The sequence below is a fragment of the Leuciscus leuciscus genome, assembly GCF_965113295.1.
Source record: "Leuciscus leuciscus genome assembly, chromosome: 1".
Taxonomy (NCBI): Eukaryota; Metazoa; Chordata; class Actinopteri; order Cypriniformes; family Leuciscidae; genus Leuciscus; species Leuciscus leuciscus.
In genome coordinates, this window is record NC_138725.1 from 19,167,645 (window position 1) to 19,182,656 (window position 15,012).

Sequence of the window (15,012 nt, forward strand, 5' to 3'; positions counted from 1 at the left end):
CTATTTCACTTTCATAATTTATTTCACTTCTACAATAATCTGGCAAATGTCTTCTTAAAAACAAGACCAACCATTTGTCTATATTCCAAAGCATTCTTGAATTACAACCATTTAAGTTTGTATAGTGATTTTTTTTTGTCTATGCGAAAAAAGGGGGGGTGACAGTTAAAGGGTTTTTAAAGTAATTTATTTATTTATTAATTATTACCTAAAGTTGCACATCCCTGCTCATTTTAGAACGAACCAAAATTTGACTTCAAATATTGTTAACACCATAGACAAGATGGACTTGCTATTTATGTTCGGGGTAACGGGGATCAGCCAATCAGCGCCTTCGTTTTGAGTTAGTAGTGAGAGTGACCACGGGCAGCAAATCGTAGATCTTTCTGAAGTGCATAGTTGTCGTCTGTGTCGTTATCTGTGCATGTGTGCGTTCAGAGACATGTGAGTACCCTGGTGTAAATGTTTACAAATGTGTATTTTGATGCCTTAGGTTTTTTATGAGTGTTGTCTATTCTGGGATACTCAGTTGAAATGCTGAATGTTAGCATAAAGTTCGCTAGCATTATGCTAATACCTAGTATTATAGTGTTACACTACTATTGTGTTTATGTGTGTACTCACCTGACATTGTATAGTTATTATCGGAGTGTTTACAATGGTTGTGTAATAGAGAACTATGTTTTTTGGGTTGCTGAACTGAGACCCAGCAGTAAAAGGCTGTTCTAATTTAATAAGGAGCTAATGTGTGTTATCTGGTATATTATTTGGTTATTTGATATAAGCAGCTAAAGTTACTTGAAGGGAAAGTTGTTCTAATTACCATTTATTAGCTTTACTTATTGCATCATGTCAGCACTGTCGTTTATGCTGATATTTTTCTTTGTATTGTTTATTGTAGAATCACACATACTGTACACTCAGGAAGACAGATAATCATCTGCTGGCTGTCAATAAATCCATTGAAGAGCATTAGAGCATTGGATTGCATTCTTACCGATGCACCACAGCGGTCACCTATTCTCAACTAGCTACAGTTACAGTCCTAGCTATCAAGTCACCATTACAGACATAAGTGGTTGTTTCACCAGTGTTTGATTAAAATGATTTAAAAATCTTAATGTTATTAAGCTGCAATTTAATATAGAATATTAAACTAATTTTAAATGCATAGCAATGCTTTATTAAAGGAAAAGATACTGCTAAATGTTTTACAATGAGCCTATAATGAGCCACGTGAGACATTAAATCAGTACTAATAAATATGAATAGTGTTTTACTCTGGGAACAATAGTGCTTTGTGGTGATCTTTATCTGATCATTTTCATAAAATGTTATTAGTTTAATGACTACTTTTTAGAAAACCACTTTTATGATCCCAGACTAAGGTTACAATTAAAATTTCTGGATAGTTTTGAAAGAGTAATATAAAGTGATGTGTTTATTTCAAAGTGAATTTATTTTTCTCAGATTACATGATTTGTCAGTGTATTTTACAGTTCTTTAAAGTAGGTAATGCAGAATTGGTGTTCATATTTTACTCTCTTAGTGTTCATGTTGTAACTCTGTGTCGGTGTTGCGAGAGGCAATACTCTTGAAAGTGTCGAACTCACATTTTGAGGGTTGTTCCCATATTTACACTTTTAAAGTGTTGAAATTAAGTATATTGGTGTTGATTTCCGGATTTCAAAATTTACTGTGTAGTGATTAATATAGTTATTATAAGATCAAACTATATATTTAGATTAATTTGGACATTATGCTGCTGTAATTATTTATCTGTAGTGGTTGATGAAGATGAGTGTCATTGTTTTGTGTTATTGATGTTTTATCCATGTCATAGTGTGAGAAATAACAGTATTGTCTTTCAATGGAGCAGTTTAACAGGCTTTTATCATGTATCCTGACTCAAATAATGTGTTTCTAACAGCAAACACTCAGAATAAAGTGAGATGATCTGCTGATGATCCTGAATGGCTTGTTGAATGAGTGTTGATAGTCTGAGGCTCATCAATATTAACAGATCTGCTGAAAACACTCTTTATTTCATGACAATAGTTCCTGTTTTCACCTCATTTATTATGCTGATGTCTTCAGATCTCCTGTAAATAGACACTTAAAGCTCATTTCATTGGTGTCAGCAGACTGAGGGGATTTGTTGGCTACTATGTACATTTATTTCTGTGTTGATGATTTTAACTGTTTTTTTTTTTTTTTTACCATTATTCATATTTGGATGAATTTAAATTAGCCTAGTTATATTCTTTTATTTATTTCTAGATACCTGTATTTTAATGAAGAAGTAGAATAATGTTAGGATTAGCAATACAAATAATGAATTAATTGTTATTTCTCGCAAGGAAAAGTCTAGTGTGAACAGCCATTTCAAATGGCAATTCAAAACGTTTTTAGTACAATAAATATCAAAGTTGGTGTCAAAATATGGCAGTATTGTAACAATGGGATTCGTGCCTGGATTCAGATTCAATAATGTTTGAGAAATAATAATTTGAAGATAAATTTACATGGAAAGTTTCAAGGACATATAATCAATTTATTAAAAGGCATTCTGCAAATGATCATAATATTTTAGAAGTGCCATTTATTTGTTGCATAGAAGTGTCATTTAGTATAAAAACAAACTCAGTAACTGATATATTTTAGACTTTTGGGCAGATCAGTGAAGCTCCTCCCACACCAATTGCATCATCAATGAAGCTCCTCCCACATCAGTCACATGGTCAGTGAAGCTCCTCCCACTGTAATTCTCCAATAAATGCTGTAAATTCCCATCAGCTACAAGTGAAGACGAGCATCAGAGCATCAGGAAGAGCTGAAATCTGCAAAGACTGAGTTTATTAAAGAGGACAGTGAGAACATGAGTGATCCAGAACCCTGCAGAATGAAACACACTGAAGATCCTGAAGAACAAAGAGGTTGGTGTTTATTCTTCATTTATTCATGATGCTGAAGAACATTAATGTTAGAAACATTCAAGCACTTCATCACTTTTAGATAAACAGTTACACTATGAAATGGTACAGAATGTTCTGGGTTTTCTTCAACAAATGGTCAGTAAAGGGAGGTTTGAGACATTTTTATATTGATTATCAACATCAGATCAAGCTAATACTATTTGAACTGATAAATAATCAATTTATAAAAAGTCATCAAATTATCATAATATTTTATAACTGTTGTCTACTTTCTACTATTACTTTAGGGCTCACTTTCATGTCCTTTCAATTTATATTTCTTTCAATGAATTATTTTGATGTACTGAAAATTTTATTTAATACATTTTTCTTTCATGCCAGACCTGATGGAAGAGAAGGAGGAGAGTGAAGAACTGAGTGAAGTGAAGGAGGAGAGTGAAGAACTGAGTGAAGTGGAGGAGGAGAGTGAAGAATTGAGTGAAGTGAAGGAGGAGAGTGAAGAACTGAGTGAAGTGAAGGAGGAGAGTGAAGAACTGAGTGAAGTGGAGGAGGAGAGTGAAGAACTGAGTGAAGTGAAGGAGGAGAGTGAAGAACTGAGTGAAGTGAAGGAGGAGAGAGAAGAACTGAGTGAAGTGAAGGAGGAGAGTGAAGAACTGAGTGAAGTGGAGGAGGAACATCATGTCAAACCTGGAGAAAAACCTTTGAGTCGCTCAAAGACTAAAAAGACATTTTTAAAGAAAAGAAGAGACAAGAAATCTTTCACCTGCACTCAGTGTGGAAAGAGTCTCACACGCAAACATGGTCTTGATGCTCACATGAGAGTTCACACTGGAGAGAAGCCATTCTCATGCAGTCACTGTGGGAATAGTTTCAGTCAATTAGCAAACCTTAAGATTCACATGAGGATCCACACCGGAGAGAAGCCGTTCACATGTGATCAATGCGGCAAAACATTTCTCTGGGCATCACACCTGAAGTCACACCTGAGAGTTCATACGAAGGAGAAGCCGCATTCATGTTCTGTGTGTGGAAAGAGTTTTTCACGGCTGCAAACTTTACAGGCACATCAGAAAATCCACACTGGTGTGAGAGAGTACATGTGCTTTGAGTGTGAGAAGACTTTTACTACAGCAAACTGTTTAAAACTGCACCAGAGAATTCACACTGGAGAAAAACCTTACAAGTGTTCGCACTGTGGCAAGAGATTCAGTCAGTCAGGACATCTGAAAACACATGAGATGATCCACACTGGAGAGAAGCCGCACACGTGTGATCAGTGTGGAGAGAGTTTTGCTTTTGAAAGTAACCTGAAGATACACATGAGGATCCACACTGGAGAGAAGCCGTTTAAGTGTGATAAATGTGGGAAAGATTTCAGTCGATCTTCACACCTTAAAGGACACATGTGGATCCACACCGGAGAGAAGCCGTTCTCATGTGATCAATGCGGCAAAACATTTATCTGGGCATCAGACCTGAAGAGACACCTGACAGTTCATATGAAGGAGAAGCCGCATTCATGTTCTGTGTGTGGAAAGAGTTTTTCACGGCTGGATAGTTTACATGCACATGAGAAAACTCACACTGGTGTGAGAGAGTACATGTGCTTTGAGTGTGAGAAGACTTTTACTACAGCGGATAGTTTAAAACAGCACCAGAGAATTCACACTGGAGAAAAACCTTACAAGTGTTCACACTGTGACAAGAGATTCAGTCACTCATCACATCTGAAAACACATGAGAGGATCCACACTGGAGAAAAACCTTACAAGTGTTCACACTGTGACAAGAGTTTCAGTTACTCATCATCTCTGAAAACACATGTGAGGATCCACAGCAGAGAGAAGCCACACACGTGTGATCAGTGTGGAAAGAGTTTCTCTATTAAAAGTGACCTGAAGCTACACATGAAGATCCATGCAGTGGATAAACCACATCAACACAGTCTGAGATCACAGTAAGTAGTTTATGTTCATGTGCTGAGGAACAAAGTCTCTTCTGTGTAAGTTAGACACACATCACTCTATAGCCAAATCTCTCCTCTCCACCTATAGCCGGTGTGTGGTGAGCACAGGACACTTTGTTGATTGATTGATATCTATTAACTTGCTCTCTCTGACAGTAGGTGGCGCTCATGTAAAAGCAGAAATATAGCACTATACAGGGCTCTAGACTGCGAGTAAATGTAAATTCATTATAATCCATTATAAAGCTTGGAAGAGCCAGGACATTTTTTTAATATAACTCCGATAGTAAATTTGTCTAAAAGAAGAATGTCATACACACCTAGGATGAGTTGAGAGTGAGTAAATCATGGGCACTGACTTGGAAACCTGGAGAAACATTGTGCCTTGAATGAACAAGTTCATGAAGTTTTAAAGTCCCTGTAAAGTCAAAATTAAGTATGTGTTCTGAGTTTGTCACACCACAGAAACATGTGTTATTAGCCACCCAGCCAAATTTGAATGATAAAAAAAGCCGGCAAGTCCATAAAATAAGCTATCAAAATCTTGAAAAAATGAGCAGTAGTTTCTGCTCTCAAACGCTGGGGGCGTGTCCGCTGGCTGCGCTGAAACCACGCCCACTCGCGGGAAAGCTGCCGTTGCCACACTCAACTGTCACCGCTACAGCCGGAATGGATGCTCCCAGGTTTTACAAAGCCATGTTCAAGCCTGGACTAACGTTACCTACTATAATTATAATAACATAAGCACACAAGGCAACTTACACTCATTGGTGGGCTCGCACTGCCGACAATGGCACCAGTTGTCGGCGTGACGGGAGGATGAAGGCCGAGGCGGGAGATAATCGGTTCGGCCCCATTCACCAGTAACAGCGAATTATCTGTGAATCCCAGTTGTCTCCGACGTAAGTTTATAAAACTATCCTGTGTAAAATGATCACTACAGAGGCGGGTTTTGGCGGTGATCCTCAGCTGTCCATCAAGGTGGCTCTTCACAAAATTAATCCACCTCTTCTTGATGTGATCGTTTTTCGTAAATTTAAATAAGGACACCGATCTGTTTTGTACATGATCGCATCCAGGTAGTACTCATTTCCGTGACGAAGGCATAGCTAGCTAGCAAACTGTAGGCTGTAGTAACTAATAGTACTGACAGTAACTCTCGATCGGCAAACTGATGTGAATGAATGTGCTATATTGTTAGGGGAGGGGCAGCGTCAGGGGCTCCAGTGCGTCATCAAGTAGGGGCGTGTCCAGGAGCTCAGGGGCTTCAGTGCGTCATCGAGCCCCCGTTTAGCCCCGCCCAAAAAATCCGGAACACAGCAATGGTGAAAAACTGTTTAACGGTCTAACTCGACAATTCAGTACTTCACAGTTCACAGTCTTTGTAATATGTTTTAGTAATACATTTCTAACATTTCTAATGTGTTTAGAATTTTTTTTTAGAATTGCCTTTACAGGGACTTTAAGTAATATGGCTTTTAAGTCCACAAATCACCAATATTCACTGTGGATTTAATGTAGTAATGCTAACTGTAACCATGGTATTGTGGCAGAAATAGACAAATGTTTTTACATTATTCATTTCAGGGTTTATACATCAAGCACTAATCAAGAACTTTCAAGTCCATCACACTTTTTACAGCTCTTCAATTTTTTAAATATTATCCCGTTTTAATGTTATTTTTAATGTGATGACCAAAACCATGATTTGTTCATCCTTAAAAGATTGTTAAACTAAACATTGATTGTTAAACCATTTGTAAAATTAAATGTTTCAAAGTGTAGGAAAAAACAGTAGACCGAAGATTTAAAACTACAGTTACAGTTTATGTGTTATATTTAAGAGTAAAGAGAATGGTATATTCGCTGGGATATATATATACATTGTCAGAAAAGTAAACAAAACAACGAATACATCATCGAAATTACCAAGTCCATCTCTTATGGCATGTTATTAGAATTATTGATAATGTTTCAGAACTCATCTCTGTTTATATGACACATTAGTTATAGTTTTTGTTTTCATAGACGTTAAATGTAGGTTTTAAATCCTTCATGTTAATCTTCTATAAACAATGTAGAATAAACAAATGTATATTTTAGTCTGAATTATTGCTCTTCATCAACTTGAGGTCCTGGAGCTCGTTCTGTAAAGTTGAACAGAGACTCACTCGCTCTCGGGACAAAAATTTAAGGAAAATGGAAATACACACATGACTTTCTAACATTTACCGATAAGGATATAACCATTAAATATAAGAATGTGCCTCAAAAGTCATTGAAATTACAATAATTTATTTCAATCTCTGCATTTAATAAACTACTAGTGAGTGTTTTTATCACAGCTTGTAAATGTTTTAAATGAATGTGTTTGTGTGTGTTTTGTAATGTATGATTTTATTTCTGTCAAGCTGTTGGTGAAAATAAGAGCTTGTTCTTCAGTGATTTTCCTGGTTAAATAAAGGTTAATAAGTTACACAAAGGGAATACCACATCAGAGTAAACAACACATGCATCTGAACGACGTGTTAAACTGTATGCTTAAGAGTTTATTTGAAGCGCTGAATATGAAGCATTTTCATGTTTAGGAAAACTTGGCTTGTTTCAGCACTAGGAGATTTATGTTAGTTTTGTTTGTTGTGTTTGTTGTGGCTTCGACAAAACCAGATAATCTTAAAGTACCTATAGAGTAGTATTGCATCCTTAATATCTCCAAAAAGTCTTTAGTTTTATTATATTTATAAAAGAAAGATAGGCTGTACCGAGTCTTTCCGGAAAAAAACGAGCGGCTGGAGGCGTGCCATGTGGGTGAAGCAAAAGCTGTGCTTACCCGCCGAGCTAACAACACACAGAGACATTTGAAGCAGTTTTACTCACCGCCCGGTTCCAACGCACGACCGCGAACCTTTATCATTGTGACTGCTCGATCCTTAAACATTAGACGATCTGCAAATCCGTCGATCTGGGCTTTGTTTATAAAACAAGCATCGTCGAAATGCAGGGAACAAACAGTCTTGCACAACCTCCGTTGATGCTCTGAAAAAACAAACTCCATCCACTGCTCCCTTAACGCTGGGTTCTTTTGGGAATCTGTGCAGGGTTGTCTTGCCCTGGCAACCAAAAACCCACTTCTTTGGTGACATTGACTTCCCTAAAGCCGAGCATAGCACTTTGATGGGCGTACTGCTTTCGCTCTGTCGCTCTGGTCTACGAGTGCGCGCGCGCGCGCGGTTCTTCCGGCAGAAGTGCCCTTAGGACCCGTATAAGGAAATTCCGTTACATCTGACGTCACACAGGCCCATACTCGAAAAAAACTTTCCGAAACTTGTGACAAACCGGAAGGAGCATTTTTGGAACAGAAATACCCCTTCAAACGTACAATTTAATTTTTGAAACTTTGTCCATGTTTAGCATGGGAATCCAACTCTTTAACAGTGTAAAAAACTCAGTATGCATGAAATAGCATTTCACCCCCCCTTTAAATTACATGATCAAGGTCACTATATTTTCAACATGTGATTAGCTTTAGTACTTAGTCTGAAATATTGATTATTCCTCTCTCATCATGATTGTAAGAAATGAAACTTGTTTGTTTTCAGCAGAACTGCCAGAAAGCATCTGGAAGGAGAGGACGGAGAGAACGCCAGTGATCCAGAACCTGCAGAATGAAACATCAAGATACTGAAGAACAAAGAGGTTGGTGTTTATTCTTGATTCATAATTCATTCGTCATGATGAAGAACATGCTGATGCTCACCAGATTTACATTGTTTCATGACCAAACTAGTGCGAGAAAGGAAAACAGAAGCCTAAAAAACTCTTCACATGTAAATGAAGTCTGAAGATTCACATGAGGATCCGCAACAGAGAGAAACTTTACACACATGTGATCAATGCGGGAAGAGTTTCACTCGGGCCTTCGTTCTGAAATCACTTCTGCCTTCTCATTCAGAAGAAGAGCACCAGAAAAATTACACCGGAAAAACACTTTCATGTTCAGGAGCTGAAGAAGAGGCTGTAACACTTTTAACAGAGACATGAATCTGATATTAATTGTAACTCGTTCATTGTTTGAGATCTGTCTCATTAGTTTTAATTTTTATGAATTTTTGTACTTCATGTTATGATTGATTAAACTCATTATAATTTTATCAACAGCTTGTTGTTATTGTCCAATTTTATTGTCTGCTGATTCTTCTTGCTTCAGGAATAATTCTATAATTTTCAGTTCTGAAAGAAGGAAATATTACGTTTGCTTCTGGGGCTTCCCAGCAAACACAGAACGTTCCCCTAACGTAAAAACGTTCCCCGAACATAAAACACGCAGATGTTTTTGTATAATGATCTGTACAGAGCTCTGAAACTAGTTTATGCTGCATTTAATAAAATTTAGCAGTTAGTTAAATCCAAGCGTATTACATTGTGAATGTGAAAAGCACAGAAATCATAAATTCTTGGGTTTGTTTATATCTTCATTTACATTTATTCATTTAGCTGACGCTTTTATCCAAAGCGACTTACAATTGCTATATATGTCAGAGGTTGCACGCCTCTGGAGCAACTAGGGGTTAAGTGTCTTGCTCAGGGACACATTGGTGTCTCACAGTGGATTCGAACCCGGGTCTCTCACACCAAAGGCATGTGTCTTATCCATTGTGCCACACCACCCCCCATTTACTGCTCCTCTTCTCTGCACACGCTTCTTTACGTGCATCAACACGGATGAATCATGTCTTGAGGTGTATGTGTGGGCTGTCAGTCAATGCACCAGTGTGGATATTCACTGTACTTCAGAAATACAAATATGACCTCCAGGAATTATTTCCAAAATAAGAAGGAAAATGTCATCTGAACAAGTAAGTAACATATCAGCCACTTTTGTTCTGATCAACTGATGATTAAATCTTACGATCACAAAGTTAGCTCAGATCACGTCAAACCGTGAAAATTATTATTGTTATACTTTGTTCTCAAATTGTTAATGTTATCAACACTATATGACTATGTGTATTTAAGGCTATAAATGATCTGCCACCTGCAGCAACCTCGCACGCAGAATAGCCTACTAGCCGAGACTCCTTCTTTATGTATACAGACGTGACGTAATGATGCAGAGACGAACCGCTGCAAGCTCGTATTTCCCGTGGAAACCTACCAGTACCACTCAAATTAGAACCCATTAAAAGCTTACCGCTGTGAATCAGGCTACGGTAAGGAGATGAAAATGTTGTAGAGGTGGGTCTAAAAGACAATTTTCACCAGAGATTCAGACCCAGACAGCAACCTAGTGCTACCAGATGTGGGCCGACACTATGTTGCTATCTGGGAGATAAATTACAAGGGGGACAAAATGACTTCAGAAAGATGGCAGCTTCATTATTTATTTTTACAGAGAGATTGGTAGGTCTGTTAGTAAAATCTGTTGACTTTAGCGATCTTTGTTGCATAATAAACAAATGGAGACAGTTCTCTCCAATAAATGGAGAGAGGCACTTTTCATGTTTTTATTTTATTTTTTTATGTTAGACCGACAAATAAAAATACATTTATAATGTGTAACAGACTTTGCTGGATTATGTTATGATGCATTCATTCTGGATGTACTGGCAGTCATTGTATATGTGTGTATGCAATGTATTTTTCCCCTCGGGGCATGCCGTAGATAGGCATGTGTCATGTGCACTTTTGGTACTGGAGTGTCGCAGGGTTTTTGGAGTTGGCGATCTTATGTGTTGCATATAATAAAGTGGAGAAGAGTTCAAACGGCTATCGTTTATTGTTTTCTTATTTCTGAGTTTTAGGCAAACCCTGTACGAATGCTTGGTCACAAATGCTTTTTCCTCAGTGTCCGTCTGTCTGCTGGCAGAAACCATTGTTTTGTTATTTCTCTGTTGTTTTGTGTGTCTGCCTAGGAAAGTCATCTGATTGGTTCCAGCAGGCTGATTGATGCTATGTCCTGATTGGTGCACAATACTTTAAAGAGGCACGTCATAACTTGAAGTGATTATTCCGTTCGCTCTGCTTCAGCTTAAGGTTTTTTTTTTTTTTTATACACATTTTGTATTGTTTTCAACTAAAAAGAAATCTCAAGATATAAGTGTAAGCTTGTTGTGTAGTCTGTATTTGCTGTTCATTAGCTTGTTCAGAAATGGTGACAAAAGTGCAATGACTAAAAATAACGTCTTTCTCATTAAACTTCATTTCAATAAACAAATATTTGAATCAATATCTTTTGAAAAATGCCCATCCCAAGAAATAAGCAGAGCCGAAGTGAAATGTAGAAAATAACATATTATTCTTGGAAAGTGCCTTGTTTTGTAAGCTTGTGTAGTGGTGAAGTGATTGCGAAGAGTCTTCAGCTGCTTGATTAAGGTTGTGATGATCTCAGTAGATCAGATGGAGTTTAGCAGGTCATTTCACCACAGAGGAACAAAGGGAGTAAAGGGTCTGGAAATCAGCTTTAATCCTCATTGTGAAGAAACAAGGTGCCGCTCGTTCACACACTATAGAGTATTGATTTAGTGAATCAGGATCATCAGATTCCTGCGGAGAAAACAGATTCAGATGTTTGATTATATGTAATTTAAATGTTGGATAATACTTTACTTAAAGCCTTTATAATGCATTATAAAAGTTTTTTAATGCATTAATTATGCCTTGTAATGCACCTTATAATGTATTGCATGGTCTCATGACTAATTGTGATTAATTGATTCATTGATTTTTCATGATTAATTGTAACCAGTTATAATATAATACTTATGTTATGCCTTTAGAATGTATAGTGCGTTAAAAAAACATGACAAATAACCAATTTCACTCCAACAAGAAATTCCTGATGTTCTGGAAGATGTGAGAGATGAGAGAGAATACACTTTTACGAGATTCATCATCTTCATTGTCTGTCATCAGGATTCTTTCGAAGTTGTGAACCCACTGGGCTCAGGCAGAAAAAAAACACACAAAATACTGGCTATGTACATGACACTTGCAGAGACTGCACCACACAACAGGTCTTCCATTGATCCAATGCAACTTATGTTGTGCAGAGAGAAGGATGTCTCCATTTTAGTCAGTGACTTAAAAGAAATGGAGGAAAATGGAATTGAACATGTGATGAGGAGAAGGTAAAAAGCTCTGTGATTGCCATTACTGGATATAATCTGGGATTACACAGTATTAGCAGGTTTACTGAAAACATTAGTAAAAGCAAACATTTTTGTCGGTACTGTGTCATAGACAGAGTGTCTCTTCAAACAGATCCCACCAAATCTGGTCCTAAAAGAACCACAGAGAGTTACAAAAACTGTGTGGCACAAGTAGACCAGGTAATGAACAGTGGAATAAAGTTTGACTCAGTTTTCAATCAGTTTAAATATTTTCATGTTTTCCAGCCAGGACTCCCTCCATGCCTGGGTCATGACCTCTTTGAAGGGGTTGTTTCAGTTGATCTTGCTATGGACATTAAACACTTAGTGACAGTGGGCAAACACTTCACCTATGGTCAACTGAATCGGACTATATCACAGTTCACATACCTAGGCAGTGATGCAAATAACAAGCCATGTGAGGTCAAAACTAATGGGGAGAAGCTGGGAGGGCATGCTGCTCAAAACTGGTGCCTATTATAATCAATTTGGTCTTAATCTTGTTGTTCTGCATCATTCTGTGTTTCAGAAGAATGAGTAATGGACTCCATTGAGAAGACAATACAGGCCGTACTACCACAGCTAGATGAAGCAAAACTTGAAACTTTGATCAATGAGTTGGTGAAAGTAGGTGTTGAAGGACCAGATGATCTGCAGTTCATTCAAGAAGATGACATCAAACATCTGCACACCCATTCAGTGCAGAAAGATTCTTCATTGAGATTACAGTTGTTTTAATTAACATATTAGTTGAGCTGCAACAATTAATAACTAAATAAATCAGCAATCATTCAATTATAATTTTGTAAAATTATCTGATTTCAGCTTATTAGATGGAAATGTTAGTGTATACCTTGTCCAAGATTCTATCCCCTTTGGTCGGGCAGGCGACATGTTGATAGAACTTGAGGAGTACAGACTTGAGGTTGGAATTATTGAAATCCCCTGCGGCAATAAATGCCCCTTCTGGCTGTGCAGTTTGCTGTTTGCTAATGGCAGCATATAGTGCCAAATGTGTTTTTTTTTTAAATGATGGTATATCCAGGAAAAAGAAAAACTATATTTATGCCTCTGCTATGCTGTCTCTGTACTAGATATAGTTATTCTTCCACACAAAACTACAGACCCTCAACTTTCCAAAGAGCCCAAGCACTTGATTACAGGCCCAAGTATGTGAGAACAGTGCCATACAGAATAGAAGGACAGTGGGCGCATTGCAATTTGGAGAAAATGGCCTGAAGATGAAGTGGTTTTAAAGCATATGACCTCTAGATGAAATATAACACCATTTAAAATATTTCCCATATTCCCCCATCCATGCAGATCACATAGTCATGCATTGCATTTGCTCTTTATTAAAACGCATTGATTTTAATATACACCTGCAATGCGGCTAAAAAAGGCAGATCATCAAAAATACTTCAATGTTAACATGTAAAATAATTTTCTTGTTTGTTCTGACCATGAAAATGACCCTTTTCCCAAGGTCAGATTTTAATAGATTTTTAGTATGTTATTTAGTATGTCCAACTGTCAATTTTGTTGAGGTTTAACCCTATATTGACCCACCTAAAAGGATCTGACGGCTACTATTTTCTTGGAGTCAAACTTTTGTTAGATTAAAAAGTTCGTCGAGACAAAGCTGGACCAGACAGTTTGAAGAAGTTTGAAGTTTAAGTAATTTTGAAGTTTAAAGTAGTTTAAAGTAGTTTAAAGTAGTTTAAAGTTTAAAGTAGTTTGACGTTTAAAGTAGTTTGAAGTTTAAAGTAGTTTGAAGTTTAAAGTAGCTGAAATGGTTTAATGTGGTTCCTATGCTGTTGCTAGGGTACTCTGGGTGGTTGCTAGGGTGTTGCTATGTGGTTGCATTCAAACACAAGCTTCCATATTTTATGCACTCCGAGACTGGTGCAAAAGATGTGTCTCTGGTAAAAAACCCACAACAATTTCTGTATTTTTTAAATGAAGGAGCAGGAGTTGGTAAACCATACATTATCAAATCTATTTTTTTTAATTATTCCCCTACATAATCAAAATTAATCTATTACGACTGTTACTATTGAAGTGAAAATGTGAAAATAAAGGAAAAGTGTTGCGGCATTACAGTTAAAGATGCTCACGTGGCATGATTCCCCATTGGCAGATAATTTTGCTTGTTTTAAGCAAAAATTACTTAAATTACTTTTTATCTTAAAACAAAACAGAATTTCTTATGTCATTTTACTTCTCTAGTAAATGCTTCTTGATTTAAGAATTTTTAGATATTTGGACTGGAAACAAGACAAAAATACTAAGTAAGAAAAGCATTTTTTGCAGTGAACAGAGCTGAATGAATGATGATCTGCTTTTATGTCATTTTTCCTTTTTTATTCAAAATATTCACAAATTTGTTGGATATGGCATGAAATATCTGATATTCCGATTGTCAAATATATGCAAGTGGAAGTGTTTTGTTGTTTAAACACCTTTATAACGATCGAGTTAGTTGAGCTGTATGCGCGATGGGCGCCGCCATCTTAGTTTGTGCCGCAGACGCAGTTCAGAGAATTGGATCTGTTGGATTTACAACACGTGATCCACTTTTCCCGAAATACATAAAAGTAAGTGGCTGGTGAACTGGGACTCTGGTTTTTCATTTTGAAAAACTTTTAGTTTTTTTAAGTACATCTGATTCTACGGTAAGCCACTGTGAAACCTTTTGTTAGAATTTTTTTAGGGTCAAACCTTATTTTCACCTGACTATTCTGTGCTTTCAATCATACGTGAGTAATGCAGGTCCTGCCAATTCCCAGCTGAGCGTTATATCAATCTATATTTCAGCGTTATAAATCAGCTCAAAACCAGAGTAGAATATTTGAATCGAGACAACACTCTTTCCTGTCTGAGGAAGCACAAACGCACCCAGAGAGATGACGAGGATGGTGGTGATGACCAGCCAGCAGTAGCTACATTTTCAAGAATCGAC

General features: G+C 37.1%; 1 protein-coding gene across 4 annotated transcripts in view; it reads left to right on the top strand.

The window, feature by feature from the left end:
• The first annotated feature begins 450 nt into the window (after window positions 1–450).
• The window catches only part of LOC309499501 (uncharacterized protein), a 38,849-nt gene continuing 24,287 nt past the window's right edge, over window positions 451–15,012 (top strand). Inside the window, exons 1-4 of one of the 4 annotated variants that reach the window (XM_082170751.1) lie at window positions 2,814–2,936; window positions 3,318–4,893; window positions 8,502–8,598; window positions 12,580–13,705. In XM_082170751.1, the coding sequence (XP_082026877.1) occupies window positions 2,879–2,936; window positions 3,318–4,893; window positions 8,502–8,571 (1,704 nt within the window). In that variant the 5' untranslated portion in view covers window positions 2,814–2,878 and the 3' untranslated portion in view covers window positions 8,572–8,598; window positions 12,580–13,705. Of the gene's footprint in view, window positions 2,937–3,317; window positions 4,894–8,501; window positions 8,599–8,689; window positions 9,060–12,579; window positions 13,706–15,012 lie in introns of those variants that run through there. The other 3 variants (XM_082170750.1, XM_082170749.1, XM_082170752.1) reach the window with 3 other exon arrangements.